We start from the raw sequence: 26696 nt of genomic DNA, 5'->3' as shown, positions 1-26696 counted from the left end.
ATTCCACAGCCACAAAACTTGGATAAGTGACACTTGTCACTTATCAAAGCTTGTGCCTGCTGTTTTTCATTTTTTTCACCCCCTTTGTGCCACCTAACTACAACCCTATCTGTTGATCCCTGCCCAATCTCTCTTCATCCACCCCAATCCCCATCCCCCTTGTTTTACCCCCCTCCTCCCCCCTTTGCGCATCCGCTGAGCTTTGATTGGTGACGCAGTTCAACGATGAACTCTCATGCTCCCTTTTTTTTTCTCTGCCCCCTTAGCGCCAACTCCGTACACAAATCCCCCAGCCGCCAAACTTTGATAAGTGACACAGTTCACTTATTAAAGTTTGTGCCTGCCGTTTTCCTTATTTTTTTTCTTCAACACCCCCCTGCGCCACTCCTGTGCGCACATACAGCTGCTGCCGAACTTTGATAAGTAAAACAGTTCACTTACCAGAGCTCATGCCGGCTGTTTTAGACACTTATTTTCGCCACCCCCATGCGCACATCCAGCAGCCTAATTTTGATAAGTGACACGCAGTTCACTTATCAGAGCTAGGGCCTGCTATTTTAGACTTTTTTTCCACAGCTTTTTCTTTACGGAATAGTTTACAGCAATCACTACCCCCCCACGCATATACACACAGTTTTCAATAAAGTACACCCAAGCACCATATTCACACAAAAATGCCATCAAATTGATCCCAACAGCGCTATTCAATGGAGGAGGCATAAGCTTTACTTGCCTCCGACACTGATAGCGAGGATGACGATCCCACTTTTCTATATATTTCGGATTCTTCATCCTCTTCCCCCTCCTCATCTTCCTCCTGGGGTCCTGCGGAACCGCTATACAGACGCTCCAGGACAGAAGATGAGGCAGCTCTGACCGTGCCCGCAGCTGACCCAGCGCTCCCCATATGGACCTTGCCCCCGAAAATTACGAGCCACTAATTCCTGATTTTGTGGCAGAATCAGGAATCAAATTTGACACCACCGGCCTCACAGAAATTGAATTTTTCAAAGTCTTTTTCTCTGAGGATTTTATTAACCTCATGGTGGCGCAAACTAATTTGTACGCTCGTCAATTTTTGGAGCAACACCCGCGTTCATCATTTTCAAACTGGTCTCCTGTAGACGCAGTTGAAATGATGCAGTTTTGGGGCCTGGTCCTCCATATGGGGATCCTGAAGAAGCCCAAACTTCGGTAATATTGGAGTGTTGATATTTTATATAACACTCCAGTGTTCCGAATGGTCAAGGCCCGGACGCGTTTTGAGGCCAATCATTAATTCCTGCATTATACTGATAATGCAGTGTCCCGCATGAGATGACCCCAACTTTGACCGTGTTTTCAAAGTTCGGCCAGTCATTGAACACTTCAACAAAAAGTTTGCTGAGGTGTACGTGCCCCAAAGAGACATCTGCGTGGATGAGTCTTTAGTTCATTTCAAGGGAAGGCTGCGATTCCGTCAGTACCTACCCAGAAAGAGGGCCAGGTATGGAATCAAACTCTATAAGCTGTGTGAGAGTACCTCAGGGTACACCCACAGGTTTAGAGTCTAGGAAAGAAAGGGCACCAGGATTGAACCCCCTGTGTGTCCTCCTTTCCTGGGAGTGAGTGGGAAAATTGTGTGGGATTTGGTACACCCACTGCTGGAGCTGGATAAAGATTATCACCTCTACACTTTTATACCAGTATGCCACTCTACAAATCCCTCTCTTAGCGAGGTACCACAACATGCGGTACTGTCCGCAAAAATCAGAGAGGCCTCCCAAAGACGCTACTTGGGCAGATGCTCCGAAAAGGTGAGCGCAGAGCCCAATGTAGCGACCACCTACTGGTGGTCAAGTACAAGGACAAGAGGGATGTCCTTCTCTTGACCACCATACACGGTGATGGCAGTGCCCTCTGCACTGTACGGGGTACCTCTATACAGGTCAGCAAACCAACCTGTGTACTGGGGTACAATAAAAACATGGGGGGCGTTGATCTCTCCGATCAACTCCTTCAACTGTACAATGCTTTGAGGAAGGCCAAGGTGTGGTATTAAAAGCTGGCCATGTACATCGTCCAAATGGCAATTGTTATGATGAGTCACCGAAGGAGGAAAAAACAAAATACCAGCTAAGTCCAGAAAAACCAGAGAGGTTGGCAGCTATCGGATTGCAGACCCCTGAACCTATCCACAACAACTAGCAGTAGCCGTGGGGGGTTCCTATGGTGCCCTAGACCCCTCGATCACAGCCAGAGAACTATATAGCCTAAAGACAGAAAGGGGAAAAACTAAACTGCCCCAGAGCAGACCCCAAAGCAATAGGCAGCCCCCAACATATAATGACGGTGAAGCAAGATGAAAACACTAACACAGATAGAAAGATAGGTTGAGCAAATGATGTGGCCCAAGCTAACTACATAGGACAGGATAGGAAAGCTGCTGTCTGCCATCCGCAAAAACCCTATCAAAATGAGCCAACCGGCTGATCGGAAAAACAGGCCTTGAAGTCGCTAGGCTTCAAAAGACTATATCAGCACTCAGGTATATTCTGAAGACAGAGCAAAATATCAACAGATCAGAGACAAAAATGGAATTCAGCTCACCCCCGGCCGGGGATTGCAGAACTCCCAAAAAACAAGGCAAAACAAAAACAAAACTGAAGAGTACAAAGCAGAGCAGAAAAACTTAGCTTTGAGATGCAGGAATCAGACTGGTCTCCAAGAATCCAGCAGGAAAATCACCAGCCAGGAAGAAGGGCGTCGGCAGCCTTATATCCAGTCCTCAATTCCAGCCACCCAGTCATCATCTAGCTGCCCAGGTGTCTGGTAATCAGCCTCACTACCTTCCTTCACCAGAAGAGGGAGTTCATCAGACCTCAATGGTGAAGGGAAAAATGAACTCACAACAGTACCTCCCCCTTGAGGAGGGGTCACCGAACCCTCATCCATGCCACCAGGGCGATCCGGGTGAGCCCGATGAAAGGCACGCACCAATCTTTCAACATGAATATCAGAGGCAGAGACCCAGGAATTATCCTCCTGACCATAACCCTTCCACTTAACCAAATACTGGAGTCTCCATCTAGCCAGACGGGAATCCAGTATCTTCTCTACCTCATATTCCATGTTACCTTCAACCAATATAGGGTCAGGAGGTGCCACCACAGGAACTACTGGTTGAACAAACCTCTTCAACAAGGACTTATGAAACACATTATGAATTTTAAATGTGACAGGAAGAGCCAACCGAAAAGAGACTAATGGAGATTAATAATCTCCAAAATCTTGTAAGGTCCAATAAATCTAGGCTTAAACTTAGGAGAAGCCACCTTCATAGCGATATTTTTTGATGATAACCAAACCATATCGCCCACCTTAAACTGGGGACCAACGGTCCTACGCCGGTTGGAAAACCGCTGGGCCTTTTCCTGGGAGAGAGACAACTTATCCACTACTTGGTCTCAGATCTGGTGCATTCTCTCCACCACAGTGTCAACACCTGGGCAGGCAGAAGGCTTCACCTGCCCTGAAGAAAATCGAGGGTGAAAACCAAAGTTACAAAAAAAAGGTGACATCAAAGTGGCAGAACTAGCTCTATTATTTAAAGCAAATTCGGCCAAGGGCAAAAATGAAACCCAATCATCCTGATCGGCAGAAATAAAACATCTCAAATACAACTCCAAAGTCTGGTTTGTTCTCTCCGTCTGCCCATTAGTCTGAGGGTGAAACGCAGAGGAGAAGGACAACTGAATTCCCAGCTTGGAACAGAAAGTCCTCCAAAATCTAGACACAAACTGAACTCCTCTGTCAGATACAATGTTCTCAGGAATCCTGTGCAAGCGAACCACCTGTTGCAAAAACAAGGGCACCAACTCAGAGGAAGATAGCAACTTAGGGAGTGGTACAAGATGGACCATCTTAGAGAATCTATCACAAATCACCCAAATAACAGTCATTCTCTGAGAGACAGGCATATCAGAGATAAAATCCATTGAAATATGGGTCCATGGCCTCCTGGGCACCGGCAAAGGCATCAACAAACCACTAGAGTGAGAACAAGGTTTAGACCGGGAGCAAGTCCCACAGGACTGCACAAAATTCCTGACATCACGAGACAAGAAGGGCCACCAAAAAGATCGACTCACCAGATCTCTAGTACCAAAAATACCTGGATGACCAGCCAATGCAGAGCAATGAACTTCAGACATCACTTTCTTCCTCCACTGGTCAGGAACATACAACTTTCCACTGGGACAACGCTCAGGTTTGTCCTCCTGAAACTCTTCCAGAGCACGTCTCAAATCGGGCGAGATGGCAGAAAGAACTACCCCCTCGCCTAAGATGGTAGCAGGTTTAGTCACAACAGGAGAATCAGCAAGGAAACTCCTAGAGAGGGTGTCTGCCTTGACATTCTTAGTGCCCGGAAGAAAAGAGACCACAAAATCAAAACGTGTGAAAAATAAGGCCCACCTAGCCTGTCTAGGATTCAAGTGCTTGGCCGACTCCAGGTAAATCAAATTCTTGTGGTCAGTAAGGACCACGACTTGGTGTTTGGCTCCCTCCAACCAATGTCTCCACTCCTCAAATGCCCATTTCATGGCCAACAGTTCCCGATTCCCCACATCATAGTTACGTTCGGATGGGGAGAACTTTCAGGAAAAGAAAGCACAAGGATTCATTTTAGATGTCACAGGATCTTTTTGGGACAACACCGCTCCTGCACCAATCTCAGAAGCGTCCACCTCCACCAGAAACGGGAGTGAGACATCAGGTTGCCGCAAAACCGGAGCAGAAGTGAACCTTCGCTTCAGCTCCTGAAAGGAAGAAACAGCCTCCGGAGACCAATTCAACACATCAGCACCCTTCTTAGTCAGATCAGTCAATGGTTTGGCAATACCAGAAAAATTAGCTATAAATTTCCGATAAAAATTAGCAAAACCCAAAAACTTCTGGAGGGCCTTCAAAGAAGTGGGCTGAACCCAATCATAAATGGCCTGTACCTTGGCCGGGTCCATTTCACTACTTGACAGAGACAAAATAAATCCCAAAAATGAAATCCTCTGTACCCCAAAAAGGCGAATTCTCCCTCAAAATCCGGAACACAGTCCGAACATGTTCCACATGAGAGTCCCAATTCTTGGAGAAGATCAAAATATCATCCAGATAGATAATCAAAAATTTATCCACAAAGTCTCGGAATATATCGTTCATGAAGCACTGGAAGACAGAAGGGGCATTAGTGAGCCCAAAAGGCATCACCAGGTACTCAAAATGTCCCTCCGGAGTATTAAACGCCGTCTTCCATTCATCCCCCTGCTTAATGCGGATAAGATTATACGCCCCCCTGAGGTCAAGCTTGGTAAACCAGCAAGCACCTTTAACTCTGGAGAATAGATCAGAAATCAGGGGTAACGGATACTGATATTTAACAGTAATTTTGTTGAGGGCACGATAGTCAATACAAGGCCTTAATGAACCATCCTTTTTAGCCACGAAAAAAAACCCAGCACCTAAAGGTGAAGAGGATGGTCTAATATGACCCATCTCCAATGCCTCCTTAATATAGGATCGCATAGCCTCGTGCTCAGGTAAAGATAAATTGAAAAGCCGACCCTTGGGGAATTTACACCCCGGGTTCAGCTCAATAGCACAGTCATAACTCCTATGAGGAGGCAAAGACGCAGACTCATTCTCTCTAAATACATCATAAAAGTCAGCCAAATAGTCAGGAACATCATGTGACTGTGGAGAGGTGGAGAAAACAGGAGCATCACTAAGGGCACACCGACAACCCCAACTCACCACAGATAAAGATTTCCAATCCAGAACTGGATTATGGATTTGCAACCAGGGAAACCCCAGAACAATGGTATCATGCAAATTATGCAACACCCAAAATCTGCAATTTTCTTGATGGTCTGGGGCGAACCGCATTACCACCTGGGTCCAAAACTGAGGTTTATTCTTCGCCAAAGGAGTAGCATCAATACCCCTCAAAGGGATAGGCGTCCGCAGAGGTGTCATAGGAAATCCACAACGTTTAGCAAAATCCAAGTCCATCAGGTTCAGAGCTGCTCCTGAATCCACAAAAGCCTTGGCGGAAAATGTGGACAGGGAGCAGATCAGTGTAATTGCCAGAAGAAACTTAGGTTGAACACCACCCACAGAAAACGTGTGTGCACAACGTTTCTCTCGTTTAGGGCAGACAGAAATAATATGTGAGGCATCTCCACAAAAAAAACACAGCTTATTACGCCTTCTGAACTCCTGACGTTGCGCCCTAGACAAAACTCTATCACATTGCATAGGTTCAGACATTTGTTCAACAGGTGGTAACATCTCTCGTGTAGTTTTGCGTTCACGTAAACACCGATCCACCTGAATGGCTAATGACATAGAATCGTCAAGACCAGAGGGAACAGGAAATCCCACCATAGTATCTTTTACAGTTTCTGACAAACCCTTCCGAAAGAGGGCTGCCAAGGCACCATCATTCCAGGTAGTAAGGACCGCCCACTTTCGGAATTTTTGACAGTACAACTCTGCCGAATCCCGACCCTGGCTTAATGCCAACAGGGTCTTTTCAGCCTGATCAATAGCATTAGGTTCATCATGCAACAACCCCAAGGCTTGAAAAAATGAGTTCACATTATTCAGAATAGGATCATCAGGTTTCAAAGAAAATGCCCAATCCTGGGGATCGCCGCGCAGCAAAGAGATGACAATTTTAACCTGCTGCGCGGAGTTCCCCGACGAGTTAGGCTTCAAGGCAAAAAATAATTTACAATTATTCTTGAAATTCAAGAATTTAGACCGATCCCCCACAAATACATCAGGAGAAGGAATCTTTGGTTCAGCAGCATGTGAATGAGCAAGATAGGCGGAAATTCCCCGCACTTCAGCAGCGAGCTGCTCCACACGATCAGACAATTGCTTCATCTCCATTGAGAGAAAAATTCCCCCTACGGCCTCAGAGATATAGAGGAAAAAATATGCACACAAAAAAAAAAAAAAATTCTGACATTTTTTTTTTTTTTTTTTTTACAATTCTCTCCTGCTATTGAGTACCCTAGGATCTGCGGTATGGCTGGTGATTCTGTTATGATGAGTCACCGAAGGAGGAAAAAACAAAATACCAGCTAAGTCCAGAAAAACCAGAGAGGTTGGCAGCTATCGGATTGCAGACCCCTGAACCTATCCACAACAACTAGCAGTAGCCGTGGGGGGTTCCTACGGTGCCCTAGACCCCTCAATCACAGCCAGAGAACTATATAGCCTAACGACAGAAAGGGGAAAAACTAAACTGCCCCAGAGCAGACCCCAAAGCAATAGGCAGCGCCCAACATATAATGACGGTGAAGCAAGATGAAAACACTAACACAGATAGAAAGATAGGTTGAGCAAATGATGGGGCCCAAGCTAACTACATAGGACAGGATAGGAAAGCTGCTGTCTGCCATCCGCAAAAACCCTATCAAAATGAGCCAACCAACTGATCGGAAAAACAGGCCCTGAAGTCGCTAGGCTTCAAAAGACTATATCAGCACTCAGGTATATTCTGAAGACAGAGCAAAATATCAACAGATCAGAGACAAAAATGGAATTCAGCTCACCCCCGGCCGGGGATTGCAGAACTCCCAAAAAACAAGGCAAAACAAAAACAAAACTGAAGAGTACAAAGCAGAGCAGAAAAACTTAGCTTTGAGATGCAGGAATCAGACTGGTCTCCAAGAATCCAGCAAGAAAATCACCAGCCAGGAAGAAGGGCGTCGGCAGCCTTATATATGTGATGCAGCAGCAAAAAAGGCAAATGCAATTCTAGGATGTATTAACAGAAGCATACAGTCTAGATCACGTGAAGTCATTATTTCCCTCTACTCCTCTTTGGTCAGACCTCATCTGGAATATTGTGTCCAGTTTTGGGCACCACATTTTAAAAAAGACATCAACAAACTGGAGCAAGTTCAGAAAAGAGCGACCAGAATGGTGACCGGTCTGCAAACCCTGTCTTATGAGGAAAGGTTGCAGGATTTGGGAATGTTTAGTTTGCAAAAGAGAAGACTGAGAGGAGACTTAATAGCTGTCTACAAATATCTAAAGGGCTGTCACATTGTAGAAGGATCAACTTTATTCTCATTTGCACAAGGAAAGACTAGAAGCAATGGGATGAAACTGAATGGGAGGAGACACAGATTAGATATTAGAAAAAACTTTTTGACAGTTAGAGTGATCAATGAGTGGAACAGGCTGCCACGAGAAGTGGTGAGTTCTCCTTCAATGGAAGTCTTCAAACAGAGGCTGGACAGACATCTGACTGGGATGATTTAGCGAATCCTGCTTTGAGCAGGGGGTTGGACCAGATGGCCCAGGAGGTCCCTTCCAACTCTACGATTCTATGATTCTATGATTCTATGATTCTATGATTCTATATCCAGCCCTCAATTCCAGCCACCCAGTCATCATCTAGCTGCCCAGGTGTCTGGTAATCAGCCTCACTACCTTCCTTCACCAGAAGAGGGAGTTCATCAGACCTCAATGGTGAAGGGAAAAATGAACTCACAACAGGCAATGCTCAACGCATTCCTGCTCTCACGATGTGCATGCCACACTGATACGTCGTACCTTCAGTTCCAGGAGGTAGTGGTTAAGGTCATGATGTTTGGCACTCAGGAAGCAGCGGGCCCCAGTACTTCTGGAACTGAAGGTGCTTGTATTGTACCAGGTCAGCATTTTCCGGGGGAGGTCCCGCCAACCCAAAGAAAAGGTAAGCCACAAAAAAGGTGTCAAGTGTGTTACAAAAAAGGAATACGCAGGGACACCACTTATCAATGCGACACCTGCCTTGAAAAACCTGGCCTGTGTATGAAGGATTGCTTCAAATTGTACCACACCTTCATGCACTACTAATTTACATTAGATTAGTTGGGGGCACATCTAGATTTGTTCTTTGGAGGTCTAGTATCCAAAATGATGTCACATGTGGGTTTTTTCCTGTTTAGGCACATCAGGGGCTCTGCAAACGGAACATGACGCCAGCAGACCATCAAAGTCTGCATTCCAAAACATCACTACTTCCCTTTCGAGCCCCGACGTGTGCCCAAACAGTTTTTTACCACATGTGGGATACCAGCGTACTCTGGACAAATTGGACAACGACTTTTGCGATTCAATTTCTCCTGTTACTCTTGGGAAAATTAAAAATTGGGGACTAAAAGATAATTTATGTGCGAACAAAATAGGATTTTGTATTTTCATGCCCGGGCATTATAATATTATAGATAAGTTCCTTAGGGGAAAAAGCACAAAAATTGAGCTTGACTTGAGTTGATACACATGCAGCATATAAATGCATGTTGACATTGGCCATAAAACATACAACCTGCAAAAGACAAAATGAACAAAAACCCTGCTGTAACTAATAAGTTAAAGCAAAAGTGCATCTAAATAATACAGAGTTTTTAGTAATACTGGTTTTGATCAGGTTTTTAATATTAGACAGTGTAGGACTATCCCGAACAGAGTTACCGTGTCGTGGTGGGATGGCTTTCATGCTACTTTTGATCAAAAACAGTATTACTAGAAACTCTGTATTATTTAGATGCACTTTTGCTTTTACTTATTTAGTTACAGCAGGGTTTTTGTTCATTTTGTCTTTTGTAGGTTTTAAGTTCCTTAGGGGGTCTAGTTTCCAAAATGGGGTCACTTGTGGGGGGTTTCTACTGTTTAGGCACATCAGGGGCTTTGGAAAAAGAAAAAAGACGCTCACAGACCATTCCATCAAAGTCTGCATTCCAAAACATCATTACTTCCCTTCCGAGCCCCGACGTGTGCCCAGACAGTAGTTTTCTCCCACATGTGGGGTATCAGCGTACTCAGGACAAATTGGACAACAACTTTTGGGGTCCAATTTCTCCTATTATTCTTGGGAAAATTATAAATTGGGGACTAGGAAATCATTTATGTGGAAAATTTTTTTTTTTTTTTTTTTCATGCCCGGGCATTATAAACTTTAGCAAAACACTTGGGGGTTCAAAGTGCTCACCACACATCTAGATAAGTTCCTTAGGGGGTCTAGTTTCCAAAATGGGGTCACTTGTGGGGGGGTTTCCACTGTTTAGGCACATCAGGGCTCTCCAAACGTGACATGGCCTCCGATCTCAATTCCAGCCAATTATAGGTTGAAAAAGTCCAACGGCGCTCCTTCCCTTCTGAGCCCTGCCATGCGCCCAAACAGTGGTCCCTCCCCACATATTGGGTGTCAGCGTACTCAGGACAAATTGGACAACAACTTTTGGGGTCCAATTTCTCCTGTTACCCTTGAGAAAATAAAAAAATTGTTGCTAAAAGATCATTTTTGAGACTAAAAAGTGAAATGTTTATTTTTCCTTCCATGTTGCTTCTGCTCCTGTGAAGCACCTGAAGGGTTAATAATCTTCTTGAGTGTAGTGTTGAGTAGCTTGAGGGGTGCAGTTTTTAGAATGGTGTCACTTTTGGGTATTTTCTGTCATATAGACCCCTCAAAGTGGCTTCAAATGTGATGTGGTCCATAAAAAAAATGGATTTGTAAGTTTTGTTGTAAAAATGAGAAATCGCTGTTTAAGGCTGGTTTCACACTTGCGTTTTTTTGCGCTGTATTTTAGCGCTAAAAAACGCATGTGCTTTTTTTTCCTATATTTTGCATGGGATGCGCTTATGTGCGCATACACATGCATTTGTATGCGTTTTTACGCTCATGCGTTTTTTTGTGGTGTGTGCTCGGGCGCACAAAATGCATCCTGTTGCATTTTTTGGGCATCCGACTTGCCTCAAAAAAACGCATGCGTTTTTTTACAGCAAGACACCCATTATAAAAGTCTATGGGTGCGCATATGTGCACATTGGCATGCTCATGTATGCTGTTTTTTGCGCATGCGTTTTTTTGTTGAGCATTGGTTAGACAATGGAAATTAGGGGTTTGGGTTAGAGTTAGGGTTAGTTAAGGGGGTTTAGGGTTAGGGTTTGGGTTAGTATGGTTTGGTTAAGGGTTAGGGTTTAGGGTTAGTTAGGGTTAGGGTTTGGTTAAGGGTTAGAATTAGGGTTAGTATGGTTTGGTTAAGGGTTAGGGTCAGGGTTAGGGTTAGGGTATGGTTTGGTTAAGGGTTAGGGTTAGTTAGGGTTTAGGGTTAGGGTTTGGTTAAGGGTTAGGGTTAGTATGGTTTGATTAAGGGTTAGGGTATGGTTTGGTTAAGGGTTAGGGTTAGTAAAGTCATGGTTTGGGTTAGTGTGAGGGGCCAACTAATGTTGGAAAAAAACGCAAACGCGGGTAAAACGCACTAAAAACGCATACAAACGCATAAAAACGCTGCGTTTTTTTCATGCATGCTCACAAAAATGCTTGAAAAAATGCAGCATTTGTATGCGTTTGTATGCGTTTTTTCCATGCGTTTTTTTGCGGGAAAAACGCGCTGCAAAACAAAGCTAGTGTGAAAGTAACCTAACCCTTATAACTTCCTAACAAAAAAAATTTTGTTTCCAAAATTGTGCTGATGTAAGGTAGACATATGGGAAATGTTATTTAGTAACTATTTTGTGTCACATATTTCTCTGTTTTAAGGGCATAAAAATTCAAAGTTTGAAAATTGCAAAATTTTCGCTATATTTCTGTTTTTTTCATAAATAAACGCACGTTATAGCAAAGAAATTTTACCACTAAAGTGAAGTACAATATGCCACGAGAAAACAGTCTCAGAATCGCCTAGATCCATTGAAGCGTTCCAGAGTTATTACCTCATAAAGGGACAGTGGTCAGAATTGTAAAAATTGGCTCGGTCATTAACGTGCAAACCACCATTGGGGGTAAAGGGGTTAATAATAGAATTCTCCTCCAGTCGTTCAGGCACCTCCACATCGCTATGTCACGATATGTCATCATCCCGGCAGTGCATGATTGAAGGGAATGGTGCGGCTCCACACTGCTTTGTCCATACGTGATGATGGTGATGTGATGGGTATTTGACGCGAGGTGTCGGGTGCTGCAGGGTGTCCACACTTGTGAACGTCGCTCACGTCAGACTGTTGGCACCCGATCAGTGCCGCCGCCTTTTTCTTCCCTTGTGCTGCTCTCCTAATGATTTTCATCTCTTCTTTTATGGCAGAGGAAGAGAAGACGATCAGCTACGTGGTAAACTGTTAAGGTGAGCGTGCGAGTGATGGCATGTGCTGTGACCCACATCTGACTCTCCTCCCTGTCCTCCAGTCCCAAGATCTTCACATGCTTCTCCTTGTCTTCACTGTCTATATTATACAGTGGGTACAGAAAGTATTCACACCCCTTTACATTTTTCACTCTTTGTTTCATTGCAGCCATTTGGTAAATTAATAAAGTTCATTTTTTCTCATTAATGTGCACTCTGCACCCCATCTTGAGTGAAAAAAACAGAAGTGTAGAAATTGTTGCACATTTATTAAAAAAGAAAAACTGAAATCTCCCATGGTCATAAGTATTCAGCCCCTTTGCTCAGTATTGAGTAGAAGCACGTGTGGGAGAGAGGGTCCCCGTCGAGTGTCCGGGTCGGAACCAAGGGGACCGTCACCTGGGTTCCGGGGAAAACTGTTTCCGGGGGACAGAGTTTGGGGGCGGACCATTGTGACAAACAAAAGGGGTGGGGGAGGGACCAGTATAAGGGAGGCGGGAAATTCCCGGGACGATGAGTCAGCAGAACGAGACAGGAGCAGGAGATCGTGGGAGCGACAGAGCCAATGCGACTCACCAGAGCCAGGAAGGAGGCCAGAGACAGGAGAGATACTTCCCCTGGACATCAGTAGGACGGTGCCGAGACGACCGTCCGAGAACCGCTGCCCCGCGTTGACCAGCGGCTGCCGCCACCTTCTTCCAGCCCGCGGCTGCGGCCGTTGCCGCCTCGCTCCTGCCCGCGGCCACCAGCAGCAGCTGCCGCCTCACTCCAACCCACGGCTGCAGCCTGTCTCCCACTGCCCGCAGCCGCTTTGCCCTCACCCGTGATCGCGGCAAGCCCAGTGCCATCGGCGGCCACCACTGTCCCGCTCCGGTCCGCAGCAGGGGCCGGGCCTCTGCTGACCGCGGACTCCCCGTCCCAGCCGTTAGCTGCGCAGGTGGCCTGTCATTCACCACAACACATCGCTGCCACTTGCCCCAGTCCGGGGGGGGCTGTGGCCCATCCATCCAAGGACTCCGCCGGGGCCTGTGGGGCTCCAGTGTCATCAGCCGGAGCGCGTGAAGACTTCGTCAACGCCTCAGCAACTGGGCCCAGCAACTACTATGCCGAAAGACCATCATCCCGAACGGCGAGGGACATCTGGATGGCTAAGTTGACTATATATTTAAGGACCCATAGTCGGCCATACAGCGGCACTATAGTGACCGGCTATTGCCAGAAGTAGTCGTGTTCTACCCATTTGTGTTTAATTGTATAGAGCCCCTGCGAGGGCAACCCGTGTTACCCCTTTTGGTGATCAGGCCGTGACTGAGGAGAGTTCCCTCTAGTCTTATAAACACTATTATAGAAAGCACCAAATTGTCTCGCGACTCGTCACTGCATCCTGCTTACCTGCAAGCACCACACACGTTTTGAGCAAGTACAGCCATGAGTCTTCTTGGGAATGATGCCACAAGTTTCTCACCCCTGGATTTGGGGATCCTCTACCATTCTTCCTTGGAGATCCTCTCCAGTTCCGTCAGGTTGGATGGTGAACGTTGGTGGACAGCCATTTTCAGGTCTCTACAGAGATGATCAATTGGGTTTAGGTCAGGGCTCTGGCTGGGCCAGTCAGGAATGGTCACATAGTTGTTCTGAAGTCACCCCTTTGTTATTTTAGCTGTGTGCTTAGCGTCATTGTCTTGTTGGACGGTGAACCTTCGGCCAAGTCTGATGTCCAGAGCACTCTGGAAGAGGTTTTCATCCAAAATATCTCTGCACTTGGCCGCATTCATGTTTCCTTCAATGGCAACCAGACGTCCTGTCCCTGCAGCTGAAAAACACCCCCATAGCAGGAGAAAAACATGAACTTTTCTGTATTTATCAAATGGCTGCAATGAAACAAAGCATGAAAAATTCAAAGATGTCTGAATACTTTCCGTACCCACTGTATCGGTCTTGTGGTTGGAAAACACTCTCAAGCTGTGCTCATCATATGTCCATCCACCAGTGTCCACGTCATCTCGCCCAGCATTGCCTACAAGTTATTTTCATCCATCAGTATCCACATGTATTGTCCATCTAGTGTCCAATATATTGTTCATCAACCAGTGTCAACATGTCATCTCACCCAGCATTATCCACACGACATATCCATCCACCAATCCCTCTGTTGTACCTTTCCGACAGTCAGAAGACACCTCTAGGCTTTGCCCATCATATGGTTGTCCACCATTGGCCTCCAGTATCACTCACCACATGGCACATGGTAGGAGGAGAGGCTGTAACAGATATTGCATTGGGTTGAGGAATTTGCAATTACTAGTCCCCCATTCTTTACCTCTCCTGTCCCCAATATTGGGAGATGTCCTCTATCATTGCTTCATACATTCTGACAGGGATCCCCCTCTTAATCTTTGCTAGAGAAGCATGGACTTAGTCATGCTGGATTCCTTAATTCTTCTTTGCATGGCTACTTAGTTCTCCAAGTCCCCAGGGATGTATGGAAAAGATTCCTCATAATAACCCCCTCTGGTGAGGCCTCCCGTGATCAGATGTCATCTGCGGAGGATCCTGGCTTCAAGTGTTCAATTCCCCTGTTGCGCCCCCACTGGAGAACTTGTGCATTACATTATTTGCACTAAATGATGCTATTGAAATCACTGACCTGAGGGTCGATCTGCGGATCCGCGATGCCGATGGTCAGAGATTTCACCTGCTGATGGTGAAAAGATAGAATTAGTAAATGAGAGTGAACGGACTGCTACTTGATCTCACTGTTGTGTCCTGTCTGTAGATCACCAGATCGTCTCCTCGTCTGGACTAATTCTAATTTTGTTTTTTCCCATGTTTCCCGCAGGGAGGGTCTGCATTGTGCCAGTGCGTCCTGCGGAGCCTCAGCCTCCCCTATCTGCTGCACATTGTCGAGTCAGTAATAAACCTTGTGTGCTTTATCCTCCCGTGTGTCTCATTATTCAGAGTTTGCCGAGGACTTTGAGAAGTTGTCCTGAGTTGGGAAGTCATGCCGTCCTCTAAAGTCCGAGACCTCCTCACCCATGGGCCATATCTGTTACTAGAGTCCAGATTTATTTATTTAATATGGGCTGAGCTGCAATACCAGACACAGCCTGGCCACATGGGGGCACTGCTTCTCTAATCCTTACAGTCCATAGTGAATAATTACACAGAAAATCACAGCTCGCAGCAATTATCGGGGGAAGGGGTGAGAACACAAATGATTGGTGCAGAGTCCTAATAAATCTGGAGATAGTTATCAGGAGCCTTCTGACAATTTTATCTCCTGTCGATAAAGACCCTGATCCTAGCGCTGTGTCACTTCCTTTCATTTTGTTACAATCTTTGATTTCTCTGCTGCAGTTGTAGCAGAGCTCGGATTGTTGAGCCCTGTGTAGCACCTCCCACACCCCTGATTGGTTATTTGTGTATAGCACCGCCTACACCCCTGATTGGCAAATCCGCGTGCACTGCACATTGGTGGGGGCGGGGTTATACAGAGCAGTATGACCAGGAGGCACGAGACCCCTAGTCCTGCAGTGATAATCAGCTGATAAAACAAGGCACCCAATAAGTGACACATGGCTGGAATCAGGGTCTCTGGACCCAACAGCGTGCTGCTCTCACATTAAATAGAAAACAACTGCTGACGGATTCCCTGAAGGAAAACTACAAGGATCTTATTGTTGTTCTGTTTAGGACCTCTGTGGTCCTTTAAAGGATATTCAGATGATATGGCAGTTCAGATGGAGGAACATAATATAAGGGTGATTGTGGGGTCTGACAACCTTGAGAATGACAGCTCTTGTGTGGTTATCTGTGCTCCAGGCTTGTAGAGCTGTTCTGGCTTCTTATCGAGTTCCTGGTTCCTCAGAGAAGACATCACATCATCTCCCCGAAATCTTCGTCTTTAGATCTGGATCCTCTCCAGCCCCTGAGACATTTCCATCATAAAAAGCCACAATGAGCAGAAAACCAACCACAGAGAAACAGAATGTGTTCCCCGACCAAACTGCCTGGGCCAAACATGTGTCTATTGTTCTATCATACCTCCCAACTTTTGAAGAAGGGAAGGAGGGACAAAGGCTGTGGCGCATGTAGCGCGCTGTGGCAAATTTTAGGCCACGCCCTGACCACGCCTATTTCATAACTAGTCACACCCATGTTCACGCCCCAACTGCAACCATTTAGCACTGCTGATCACACTGGTACTGAGGGCACAGTGGCTGGCATTATGGGCACAGTAGCTGGTACTGTTGGCACATTGACTGCTACTGAGGAAAAGAAAGAAGACAGACAGAGAAAGAAAGAACAGAGAGGGAAAGAAAGAAACAAAGAAAGAAAGAGGGGAAGAAAGAAAGAAGAAACAGAAAGAAAGAACAGAGAGAGAAAGAAAGAACAGAGAGAGAAAGAGAGAACAGAGGGAGAAAGAAAACAGAGAAAGAAAGGAAGAACAGAGCGAAAGAAAAAGATTAGAGAGAGAAAGAAAGAGGGGAAAGAAACAGAAAGAAAGAGAACAGAGAGAAAGAAAGAGGGGACAGAAAAAAAGAACAGAGAGAGACAAAAAAAAAGCGGGGAGGAAAGAAAGAACAGAGAGGGAGAGAGAAAGAAAGAGAAAGAAAACAGAAAAAGAAAGAGCAGAGAGGGAAAGAGAAAGAAAGAGGGGAAAGAAAGAACAGAGAGAAAGAAAGAGGGGGTAGAATAAAAAACAGAGAGAGAAAAAAGAAAGGAGAAAGAAAGAACAGGGAGGGAGAAAGAAAGAGAAAAAAAGAAAGAACAGAGCGATAGAAAGAATGATGGCAAAGAGAACAGAGAGAAAAAAAGAAGGAAAAAAGAACAGAGAAAGAAAGGAAGAACAGAGAGAGAAAGAAAGATGGGAAAAAACAGAGAGAGAAAGAAAGAACAGAGAAAGAAAGAGGGGACAGAAAAAAGAACAGAGAGAGGGAAAAAAGAAATAGGGGAAAGAAAGAAAGAACAGAGAGATAGAGAAAGAACAAGGAGAGAGAGAGAAAAGCAAGAGCAAAGAGAGAGGGGAAAGAAAGGGGACAGAAAAAAAACAGAGCAAGAAAGAGGGGAAAGAAAGAACAGAGAGAAAGTAAGAGTGGACAGAAAAAAAGAACAAAGAGGGAAAAAAAGAAAGTGTCACGCTCGCGCCTTGGCTGAAAGGCGCGAGCCGGGGGGTTGTGGCCCCACTGTGCCACAAACCAGACTACCCTGGAAGGGGCGTGACTACGACAGCTACCTCGGTCTTCACTGGAGCCTCTGATGGTGAGGTCAGGCTTGTGCGGCAGATAGCTGTCGGGTGCCACTCCAGGGTGGTGTCTGGCTGTGGCTGCTGATCCCACTCGGGGACAAGTTACTTGGACAGGTGCTATAGATAGGCAGGCAGGTAGACACGACAGGCACGGCTGAGACACTGGGCAAGCAGGCACGGCTTGGAGACACTGGGCACGCGGGCACGGCTTGAAGACACTGGGCAAGCGGGCACGGCTTGGAGACACTGGACACAGCTTGGAGACACTGGACACGGCTTGGAGACACTGGGCAAGCGGGCACGGCTTGGAGACACTGGACAGGTAGGGGACGGCTTGAGACACAGGGCAAGCAGGAGTGGTATATGAGAGAACAGGTTTGGACCTGTTCACACAGGAGGTGCAGGTATGGATATAGGCAGGAAGGAGTGGAATATGAAGAAACAGGTTTGGACCTGTCCACACAGGAGGTGCAGGTAGACAGAGCCGCAGGAGTGCGGAGCAGGCAGAGCCGCAGGAGTGCGGAGCGGCTAGGGAGCCGTGCAGACAGAGCGGCTAGGGAGCCGTGCAGACAGAGCGGCTAGGGAGCCGTGCAGACAGAGCGGCTAGGGAGCCGTGCAGACAGAGCGGCTAGGGAGCCATGCAGATGCACAGATAAAGCTGCGAGGGTGCAGATGCACAGATAAAGCTGCGAGGGTGCAGATGCACAGATAAAGCTGCGAGGGTGCAGATGCACAGACAGGGAGGACACAAGGAAAGACACGGCAGAGAAGGAACCACAAACAAGGAGACTGACAGACAGAGGTAAGACTGAGTTCAGACAGAGGCACAGGGACAAAGACACAAGGACCAGGATATTCTGCCTCCTGGCAGGCAGACAGAGTACAGACAAGGTACTGGGAACAAGACTCAAGGGCCAGGATATTCTGCCTCCTGGCAGGCGGACAAGGTAAAAAGCGAGACAGAGTATTCCTACAGAGAAGGAGATACACAGAACAGGGCCTGGCCTCCTCAGCAGCAAGATACTAAGTGAGATTAGACATTGCACAGGCAATGTTTCAGTGGCTGTGGCAGGGTTAAATAGTCCAGGGCTCTAGGTAATTGGTCAGAGACCCATTAGCCAGGTGCACCCAGACTGCATAAGAACCAGAGAGTTCAGGCGCTGCCCCCCTATACACACAGTCAGGAAACATGGAGAGCAAGCAGGAAAACAAGAGGCATAGCACATGGAGCTCAGGGCTGGCAACAGACAGTATTCACAGCATGGTTTAAAGCAGAAAGTAAGTTGGTGTGCGGGGGATGGGAGGCCATACAGTGATGCCAGCAGGGTTGTTACAGAAAGGGGAAAGAAAGAACAGAGAAGGAGAGAGAAAGAAAGAACAGAGAGAAAGAAAGAAAAAGAACAGAGAGAGAAAGAAAGAGTGGACAGAAAAAATAACAGAAAGAGAAAAAAGAAAGGGGAAATAAAGAACAGAGAGGGAGAGAGAAAGAAAGAAGCAAGAAAAAGAACAGAGAGAGAAAGAAAGAGTAGACAGAAAAAAAACAGAGAAAAAAAGAAAGAGGGGAAAGAAAGAACAGAGAGGGAGAGAGAAAGAAAGAGGGGAAAGAAAAAACAGAATGAGGGGAAAGAACAGAGAGAAAGAAAGAACAGAGAGAGAGAGAAAAAGAGAAAGAGAGCAGAGAGAAAGAACAGAGAAATAATGAAAAAAAGAACAGAGGAAAGAAAGAACAGAGAGAAAAAAAGAAATGGGAAAGAAAGAACAGAGAGGGAGAGAGAAGGAAAGAACAGAGAAAAAAGGGGAAAAGAAAGAACAGAGAGAGAATGAAAGAGCAGAGAGAGAGAAAGAACAGAGAAAGAGAGGAAGGAAAGAACAGAGAGATTGAAAGAAAAAGGGGAAAGAAAGAACAGAGAGAAAGAAAAAGGGGAAAGAAAGAACAGAGAGAAAGAAAAAAAGGGGAAAGAAAGAAGAGAGAGAAAGAAAGGGGAAAGAAAAAGAACAGAGAAAGGAAGAACAGAGAGAAAGAAAGAACAGAGAGAGAAAGAAAGATTAGAGAGAGAAAGAAAGAGGGGAAGAAAGAAAGAAAGAACAGAGCAAAAGAAAGAACAGAGAGAGAGAAGGAAGAGGGGAAAGAAAGAAAGAAGAGAGAGAGAGAAAGAAACAGAGAAAGAAAGAAAGATTCTATAAAGATACTATAGCAGCCCGGCTCACGTTGTAGTGCCCACCTGAGCCTACTGATGCAGGACACATCATGATCCGCTCACATGGCCAACATCCCCAAGTCCAAGGCGATCTCACTGTTCACACTGTCAGAGGAGGACACAGTGATGGATCTGAAGCATTCCCTGAAGTGCCTCCATGGTTCTGTCACAATCTCCTCCCGAAATTACCTAATTTCCGGTCAGCTTCCAGCATGTCACTTCCGGTGGAACGTCACTCACAAATTTTAAAGTGCTCCTCGAGGCTCCGCAATGTACTGCTGTGTCCACGGGAAAAGTAACCTCCCGGCCGGGGCAGTGGGGCAGATTCAAAATGGTGACTGTCCTGCTGAATACGGGATGGTTGGGAGGTATAAATGCTCCCCACCAAACATCTTGTACCCGCATGGCTCCGCACACCTTATACATACACGGTTCCGATTTGTATGCCTCGTACAGACACGGCTCTGCTCCATACACCTTGTACACATCCGGCCATGCTCTGTACACCTTGTACACACATGGCTCCACTCCGTACACATGCAGATCCACTCCGTACACACACGGCTCCACTCTGTACACCCCGTACACATACGACTCCGCTCCATACACACGCAGCTCCACTCTGTACAGCCTGAACACACGTGGCTCTGCTCAGCTCCGTAAACACACGGGTCAGCTCCATACACATTGTACACACAGGGCTCCATTCCGTACACCTCGTACACACATGGCTCCGCTCCGTACACCTCGTAAACACACGGCTCCGCTCCATACACCTCGTACACACATGGCTCCACTCCGTACACCTCATACACACACGGCTCCGCTCCATACACCTCGTGCACCTCTCAGCGCCGTACACCTCGTACACACGCGGCTCCGCTCCATACACCTCGTACACATGCGGCTCCAATGACCGGAGGTAAACTTTATACCTCCGATCACAGCTGAGTGCTCACGCTGCCATTTGACAGTGTGGGAACCACGGCTGTCTGACCAGCGGGGATGATTTCACCACCGATCAAAACCAGTGTTTGCCGCGCTGAAAAGAACATGACAGCGCAACAAACACCCGGTGTTCGGGCAGCCTAACCCGACTTTGATTTTCGCATTTGCCCATCTCTATCCTTGGCTACTGCACCTGGCCTTGCAGGAGCCAAGGATGAAACATCATTCTCGGCATGCAACCCCATACTCTGCATGCGATCGCATGCGGCCGCGTGCCAACGAAAATGGCTACATGTCAGTGCCTGGGAGAGGCCATTTTTCAACATTTTTTTCGGTATTATATTGCTCATCCATAGAATGTTATTTCTTCTTGGGTGCATTTCATTGGTATACAACCCTCAAATCAAGTTATCAATTTTTTTTCAGTATTATGTTGCACATCCATACAGAATTACGTGTTCTTAGGTACATTTCAGTGGCATATATAATACTGCAAAAAAAGCAGTGAGAAATTTGTCTGGATTCAATTACTCACCCATTCCATTTTATATGCTTTCTGTTATATAAAGGTGTTATATAAAAATCCCCCCAAAAATTGAAAAACGTTATGGATTCAGTGATTCACCGTACTCTGTAACACGGTTCTTGTTATATTTCGCTGGTATATTAAAATCTAAAAAAACCTCCAAAACTTTTTATGGATTCAATGATTCATCCATACAGTTTAACGTGCTTTGTGTAAAATTATAGTGGGTTACATTTTTAAAAAACACTTGGCCTGGTATAGTTCACAATATATTTTTGGTAAAAAAATTGACTATTGTCATGTAAACTGAAGAAACTGATTTGTGCGAAATTTTGTTGGTTTGAAATAAAAACCAAAATTGTCCTGTTACAGGTGTATACTTTCTTAATATATGAATGAGGCTGTCCAGTTGTTGTCTTTGAGGGTGTATGGATAATCCTGTTTGTAATTTTTGTCAGGCCTTGCAATGAGTGTAGGAATACTTTCCTCACAATATTTGAATAAGGCACTCCAGTTGGTGCCTTCAAGGGTGTATGGATGACACTGCTTGTTATTTTTGGCAGGCATTGCACTTATTGCATAGCCTTTATGAGTCTAAGAGTAGCAATACATGACAATGTGAACAGAATGTTCCTTTATGTCTAATACATGGTGTAGCTCAGTCCCTCTTACATCACATTTTTGGCAGTACTTACTTCCTTCATAAATTACATGAAAATGTCCAATTTTACTGAAAATTTCAATTTTGGTTTACTTCAATTATTATTTAAACAATTTTTTTTAGATTTTGCCTTATATACAAGTCATTATACAGGAGAGAATGTTTCTCAACATTTTTTTTTCTGTAAACTCCAATTTCTCTGTGTTTTTGATTGTTTTTTTTCTCAGTCCTTAAAGTGGAGTAAAAGTGTGACCCCATTGCTCTCAGCAGCGATCTGGGGGTCAGAGATGCTTCCGGGGGTCTTCCCCATGCTGTTCAGCACTCTTTCCATCCATTTCAACATTTTCACTGTCCCCTGGCTCATGGGCCCCATAGCGGCTGCTTGTTCTGCTGCTAATAGTAGTACGCCACTGGCAATAGACTATGGCAATTATCAGTCACCTTCAGAGGCGCTGAGAGAAGCCAGGAATATTCTCTTCCCATCCACAACCTGCATCTTCTGTGAGCTCCGCTGTCAGCGTGGGCCGGCCAGGCTCCGCACATGGGTTGGGGAATGCGGTGATTGCTTCCATTTTATTCTTAATTAATGAAATTAGAGGAGTAAGAACATTTCAGAGGCTCAGATGTTCTGCTAGAGGTTAATACTTCTGCCCCAATGCCCTCAGTACTGGATAAGTAAGTACACCGGGGTCAGAGCCAATGTCATAGGATGGATTTAGGTGTTTGTTACGTGTTAAGACGAAATAAACATTCAAACATATAGGGACCACAGTCAAATATTCAATGTTTTACTGGTATACAAACTAGCCAAAACATTTGAAAACCAAGAATGGCTAATGCCCACCTAAGGAAAATTACAAACCAGACCTCTGTTCACCCGGAAATGCAATAATGTGGGAGAAATTCAATGAAAATGGAGCCTAGTGACCAAATAATCCTAAACAATATATGGTTGACTCACAGTATGAAGAACATGGAGCAAATAAGGAAAGTCCATCTCTATAACAATCATAGCAGCCATGTGAAGATACATAGGAGCAATAAAAATGCTGCACGGTATAGAACAAGGGGCAATTAATGTCAGGGTCCTGACAGCGCTGGCGTACAGCCTCCGCTAAGCAGGGACTCACCCGCCCCGTTGGGACCCCTGGGGACAAGAACAGCCAGAAAATAAAGATGCACAGGACCTGAATGTAGAAGTTTAGAAAGCAGGCACAGGACCTACAGTCATGTGAACGGTCATGTGACTGCAAGGGGGCGGGGCTTAGCATCCTGCTTTCAGAGGAGGAAGAAAACTCAGTCGGGCAAAGCAGAGGTCAGGCACAATCCAGGCAAGTGAGGTACAGGAGGGATAAACAGACGGGAGGTCAGACAAAGCCAAAGGTCATACACAAGATATCAGTACAGTACCAGGGATGAGACAGAACGGACAGTCAGGGCCAAGCAGAGATCTAAAACCAAACGGACATAGAAGGTACCAAGCAGAATCCAAAGCAATATCCAGAGAACAGACCGAGTCATACACAGAGAATCAAGCAACCAGAACACAGCACTAACACACTCAGGGGTCACCACACAATGCCAAGGGCAAAAGTATAACTGACAGGGATGGGAGCGTCCTGAGGCTATAAGAAGCCTCCCCAGAACCAATGAAAGGCCACCATAATAGGTCCCAGGTGTGCAGGTGAGAGTCTGCACTGCGATCAGAACATTAACCCCAGAAGTGCCGGTCACCCAGCACTGGTATCATGACAGTACCCCCCTCTCAACGAGGGGCCTCTGGACCCCCAGGCTTACCTGGGTACCAAGCATGGAAAGCCCGAACCAGACGATCCGCATGCATCAACCGGGCCGGCACCCAGGACCTGTCCTCCGGCCCATACCCCTTCCTATGAACTAGGTACTGTACTGACCGCCGTACCAACCTAGAATCTACAATGTGACCAATCTCATATTCCACATGTCCCTCAACCAAAACCGGGGGAGCAGCGGACTCGGATTCTCCCCGGACTGCTTCAAATGGCTTCAGTAGAGATCTATGGAAGACGTTACGGATCTTGAAAGAGGGTGGAAGGCACAGCCTGTACGCTACCAGGTTGATTTTTTCCACAATCTTGTATGGGCCAATGAATTTGGGGCCCAACTTGGCTGACGGAATCTTTAACTTAATGTTTCGCGTGGAGAGCCAAACTTTCTCTCCCACCTGAAACATGGGACCAGGTGTTCATTTCCTGTCCGCGAAAAACTTACCTGCCTTGAGACCTAGATATACGCCGCTGGACTTCTGCCCATGTATCTTTTAACCGCTGAACAGAGTCCTCAGCCCCGGGGCACCCTGAATCCAGACGAGAAAACTCACCAAAATGAGAACTGAACCCATAGTTAATCAAGAAAGGGGACATACCAGTGGATTGACTCACCCGACTATCGAAGGCAAATTCAGCCAACGGCAGTGCATCGCACCAGTCATTCTGTCTAGCAGAAGTCAGACATCTGAGGATCTGTTGCAGAGACTGATTAGTGCGTTCCGTCTGACCATTACTCTCAGGATGTATGCAGACGAAAAGGACAGAGATATCCCTAATTTTTTGCAGAAAGCACGCCAAAACTTAGCCACAAACTGCACACCACGATCAGACACCACATTCAGGGGTACCCCATGCAAGCGGACCACATGCTGCACAAACAATCTGGATAAGATCTCAGCAGAAGGTAATGCGGACAGGGGTACAAAATGAGCCTGCTTAGAAAATCTGTCCACCACTACCCATACCACCGTATTACCCCTGGAAGAGGGAAGATTGGTAATAAAATCCATGGACAGATGGGTCCACGGTCTTTCGGGAACTTCCAAGGGCATCACCTCCCCCACCGGCCGGCTATGGGAGCTTTTAGAACGAGCGCAGACCCCACAACCAGAAATGAATTTCTTTATATCAGAACCCAGAGTAGGCCACCAGAAGATCCTAGCCACCGCCAGTTGCGTGGCTGATATACCACGGTGAGCACACAACTTGGATTCGTGGAACTCTTGCAAGAGTTTAAGGCGAAGTTGTTCTGGGACAAACAACTTGCCCCCTGGCTTGGCCGCAGGAGCCAGTGACTGGGCCCCCTCAATTTCCCGTTCCAATTCAGACGAGATCCCTGCTAACACCACCCCAGGGTGCAGAATGGAGGACGGTGGCTCAGGGACAGAACGGACAGTCAGGGCCAAGCAGAGATCAAAACCAAACGGACATAGAAGGTACCAAGCAGAATCCAAAGCAATATCCAGAGAACAGACCGAGTCATACATAGAGAATTATGCAACCAGAACACAGCACAGACACACTCAGGGGTCACCACACAATGCCAAGGGCGAATTTATAACTGACGGGGGATGGGAGCTTCCTGAGGCTATAAGAATCCTCCCCAGAACCAATAAGAGGCCACAATAATAGGTCCCAGGTGTGCAGGTGAGAGTCTGCACTGCGATCAGAACATTAACCCCAGAAGTGCCGGTCACCCAGCACTGGTATCATGACAATTAACTTATTGGAGAACATGTGGTTGAAACCAAAAAGGTCAGACAATCATGGCAGAGCGATGAGAAAACAATGGTCACCAGGAGAAATGCCTCATGGAAAGTAGTGGGCCTGTAAGGACCACGAAACTTGAGACATGAGACTAGATCAAGACTAGGAGGGCCGCAGGACACTATCTGAGCGGCTGCAAGATACCGGTCATGCACTAGGGACAGAAGAGCGCACATTCCCTGAGTCACCACCAATGGACGAGATAAGAGGAGAGACCTGGAGAAAATACCGCCGGCTCCGGCCGTGCAACAGCAGGCTGTTCGTAAAGATACAGAAAGGATAGAAGCAGAGGGTGGAAACAAGACATCACCACCCTCAGCGGCATAAAGTGCCTATAACACTATCTATATATAATCATCTTATCATGTCTGTCTGTCTGTCTGCAACCGAAATCGCGGTTGCTGAACGTTGCGGCCGCAAGGCGCAGCTGTTTGTAACGGTAAGCTGGGGGCTGCGACCAATCAGCGGCAGGCGCAGTCGGGTGCAGCGCTCAATCGGGCACAGGACTTAATCTGTAAAAAAGAGAATTAAAATAATAGGATTGGGGGGTGCATTATTGCATTTTTATTAAAACTTCATAAATAAACTACATACATATTCTAGAATACCCGATGCGTTAGAATCGGGCCACCATCTAGTTGTATAATATCATTATACAGAGTCAAAGCCAAAATGTCTACAGGCTCCACGGCTGAATCAAGGAATTTGGTAAAGCTGCAGGCACCATATACAGTAGAAAAACATGGAAATTCCAATAGGCATCTAGTAAACGAGGCACCAAAATGATGGGGTGAAAACCACATCCACATATATGAGTCCTCACACTGCAGAGCACGGAGAAAAGTGTTCTGTCAAAGTAGGGTTTTGATACAGTTTCAAAATGGTGGAACCAAACCCAGCATGAACCAGACAAATCTATGTATTCCTATAGGGGGCGCCAACCATCACTATTCATGGAGTACAATGGAAATGTAATGGTTACAATACATTAAAGAACAATAATACATATTTCCAAATGGATGATGTGGTGATGTGGCGCCCCTGAAGGTCCAGTCGCCACAGAGCTAAGCACCTCAGCCAGAGGTGTGGTACTCCACTCTCGGGTAAGGAGGGGGCACTACCGAGGACCCACAAACTATCACCCAACACTAGACCTCTTTAGGCCAGGAAGGAACTAGGTAGAGGGTGTGGGTGGAGGAAGTAGATAAAGGTAGGAAGCTGACAGTTGGGGGTGGAGAGTTGTTATGGTAACAGGAGTCAGGAGTCATGAGAAGTGACTTGTGGAAGGGACTGAAGGAGTGAGGAGCTCGTCCCAGGACTGGAGAGTAGATTGGAGTGAAGAAAGGGTCCTAGGGGCACGGGAAGTGAGGAATCTACCCGTG

General features: G+C 46.3%; 1 protein-coding gene across 2 annotated transcripts in view; it reads left to right on the top strand.

Annotated features, from left to right (window-relative positions):
• LOC141060370 (pregnancy zone protein-like) overlaps positions 1 to 15091 on the top strand; it is a 222373-nt gene extending 207282 nt beyond the window's left edge. For both annotated transcript variants that reach the window (XM_073556576.1, XM_073556575.1), the window contains 2 exons: positions 12120 to 12158; positions 14998 to 15091. In XM_073556576.1, the coding sequence (XP_073412677.1) occupies positions 12120 to 12121 (2 nt within the window). In that variant the 3' untranslated portion in view covers positions 12122 to 12158; positions 14998 to 15091. The remainder of the gene's footprint in view (positions 1 to 12119; positions 12159 to 14997) is intronic.
• The last annotated feature ends 11605 nt before the right edge of the window (positions 15092 to 26696 follow it).

Source organism: Dendrobates tinctorius, unplaced genomic scaffold (genome assembly GCF_039654945.1).
Source record: "Dendrobates tinctorius isolate UK_male_01 unplaced genomic scaffold, ASM3965494v1 ptg000236l, whole genome shotgun sequence".
In the NCBI taxonomy this organism is placed as follows: domain Eukaryota; kingdom Metazoa; phylum Chordata; class Amphibia; order Anura; family Dendrobatidae; genus Dendrobates; species Dendrobates tinctorius.
Note: the sequence above shows the minus strand (reverse complement) of the source record. Positions and strands in the feature narration are given on the sequence as shown.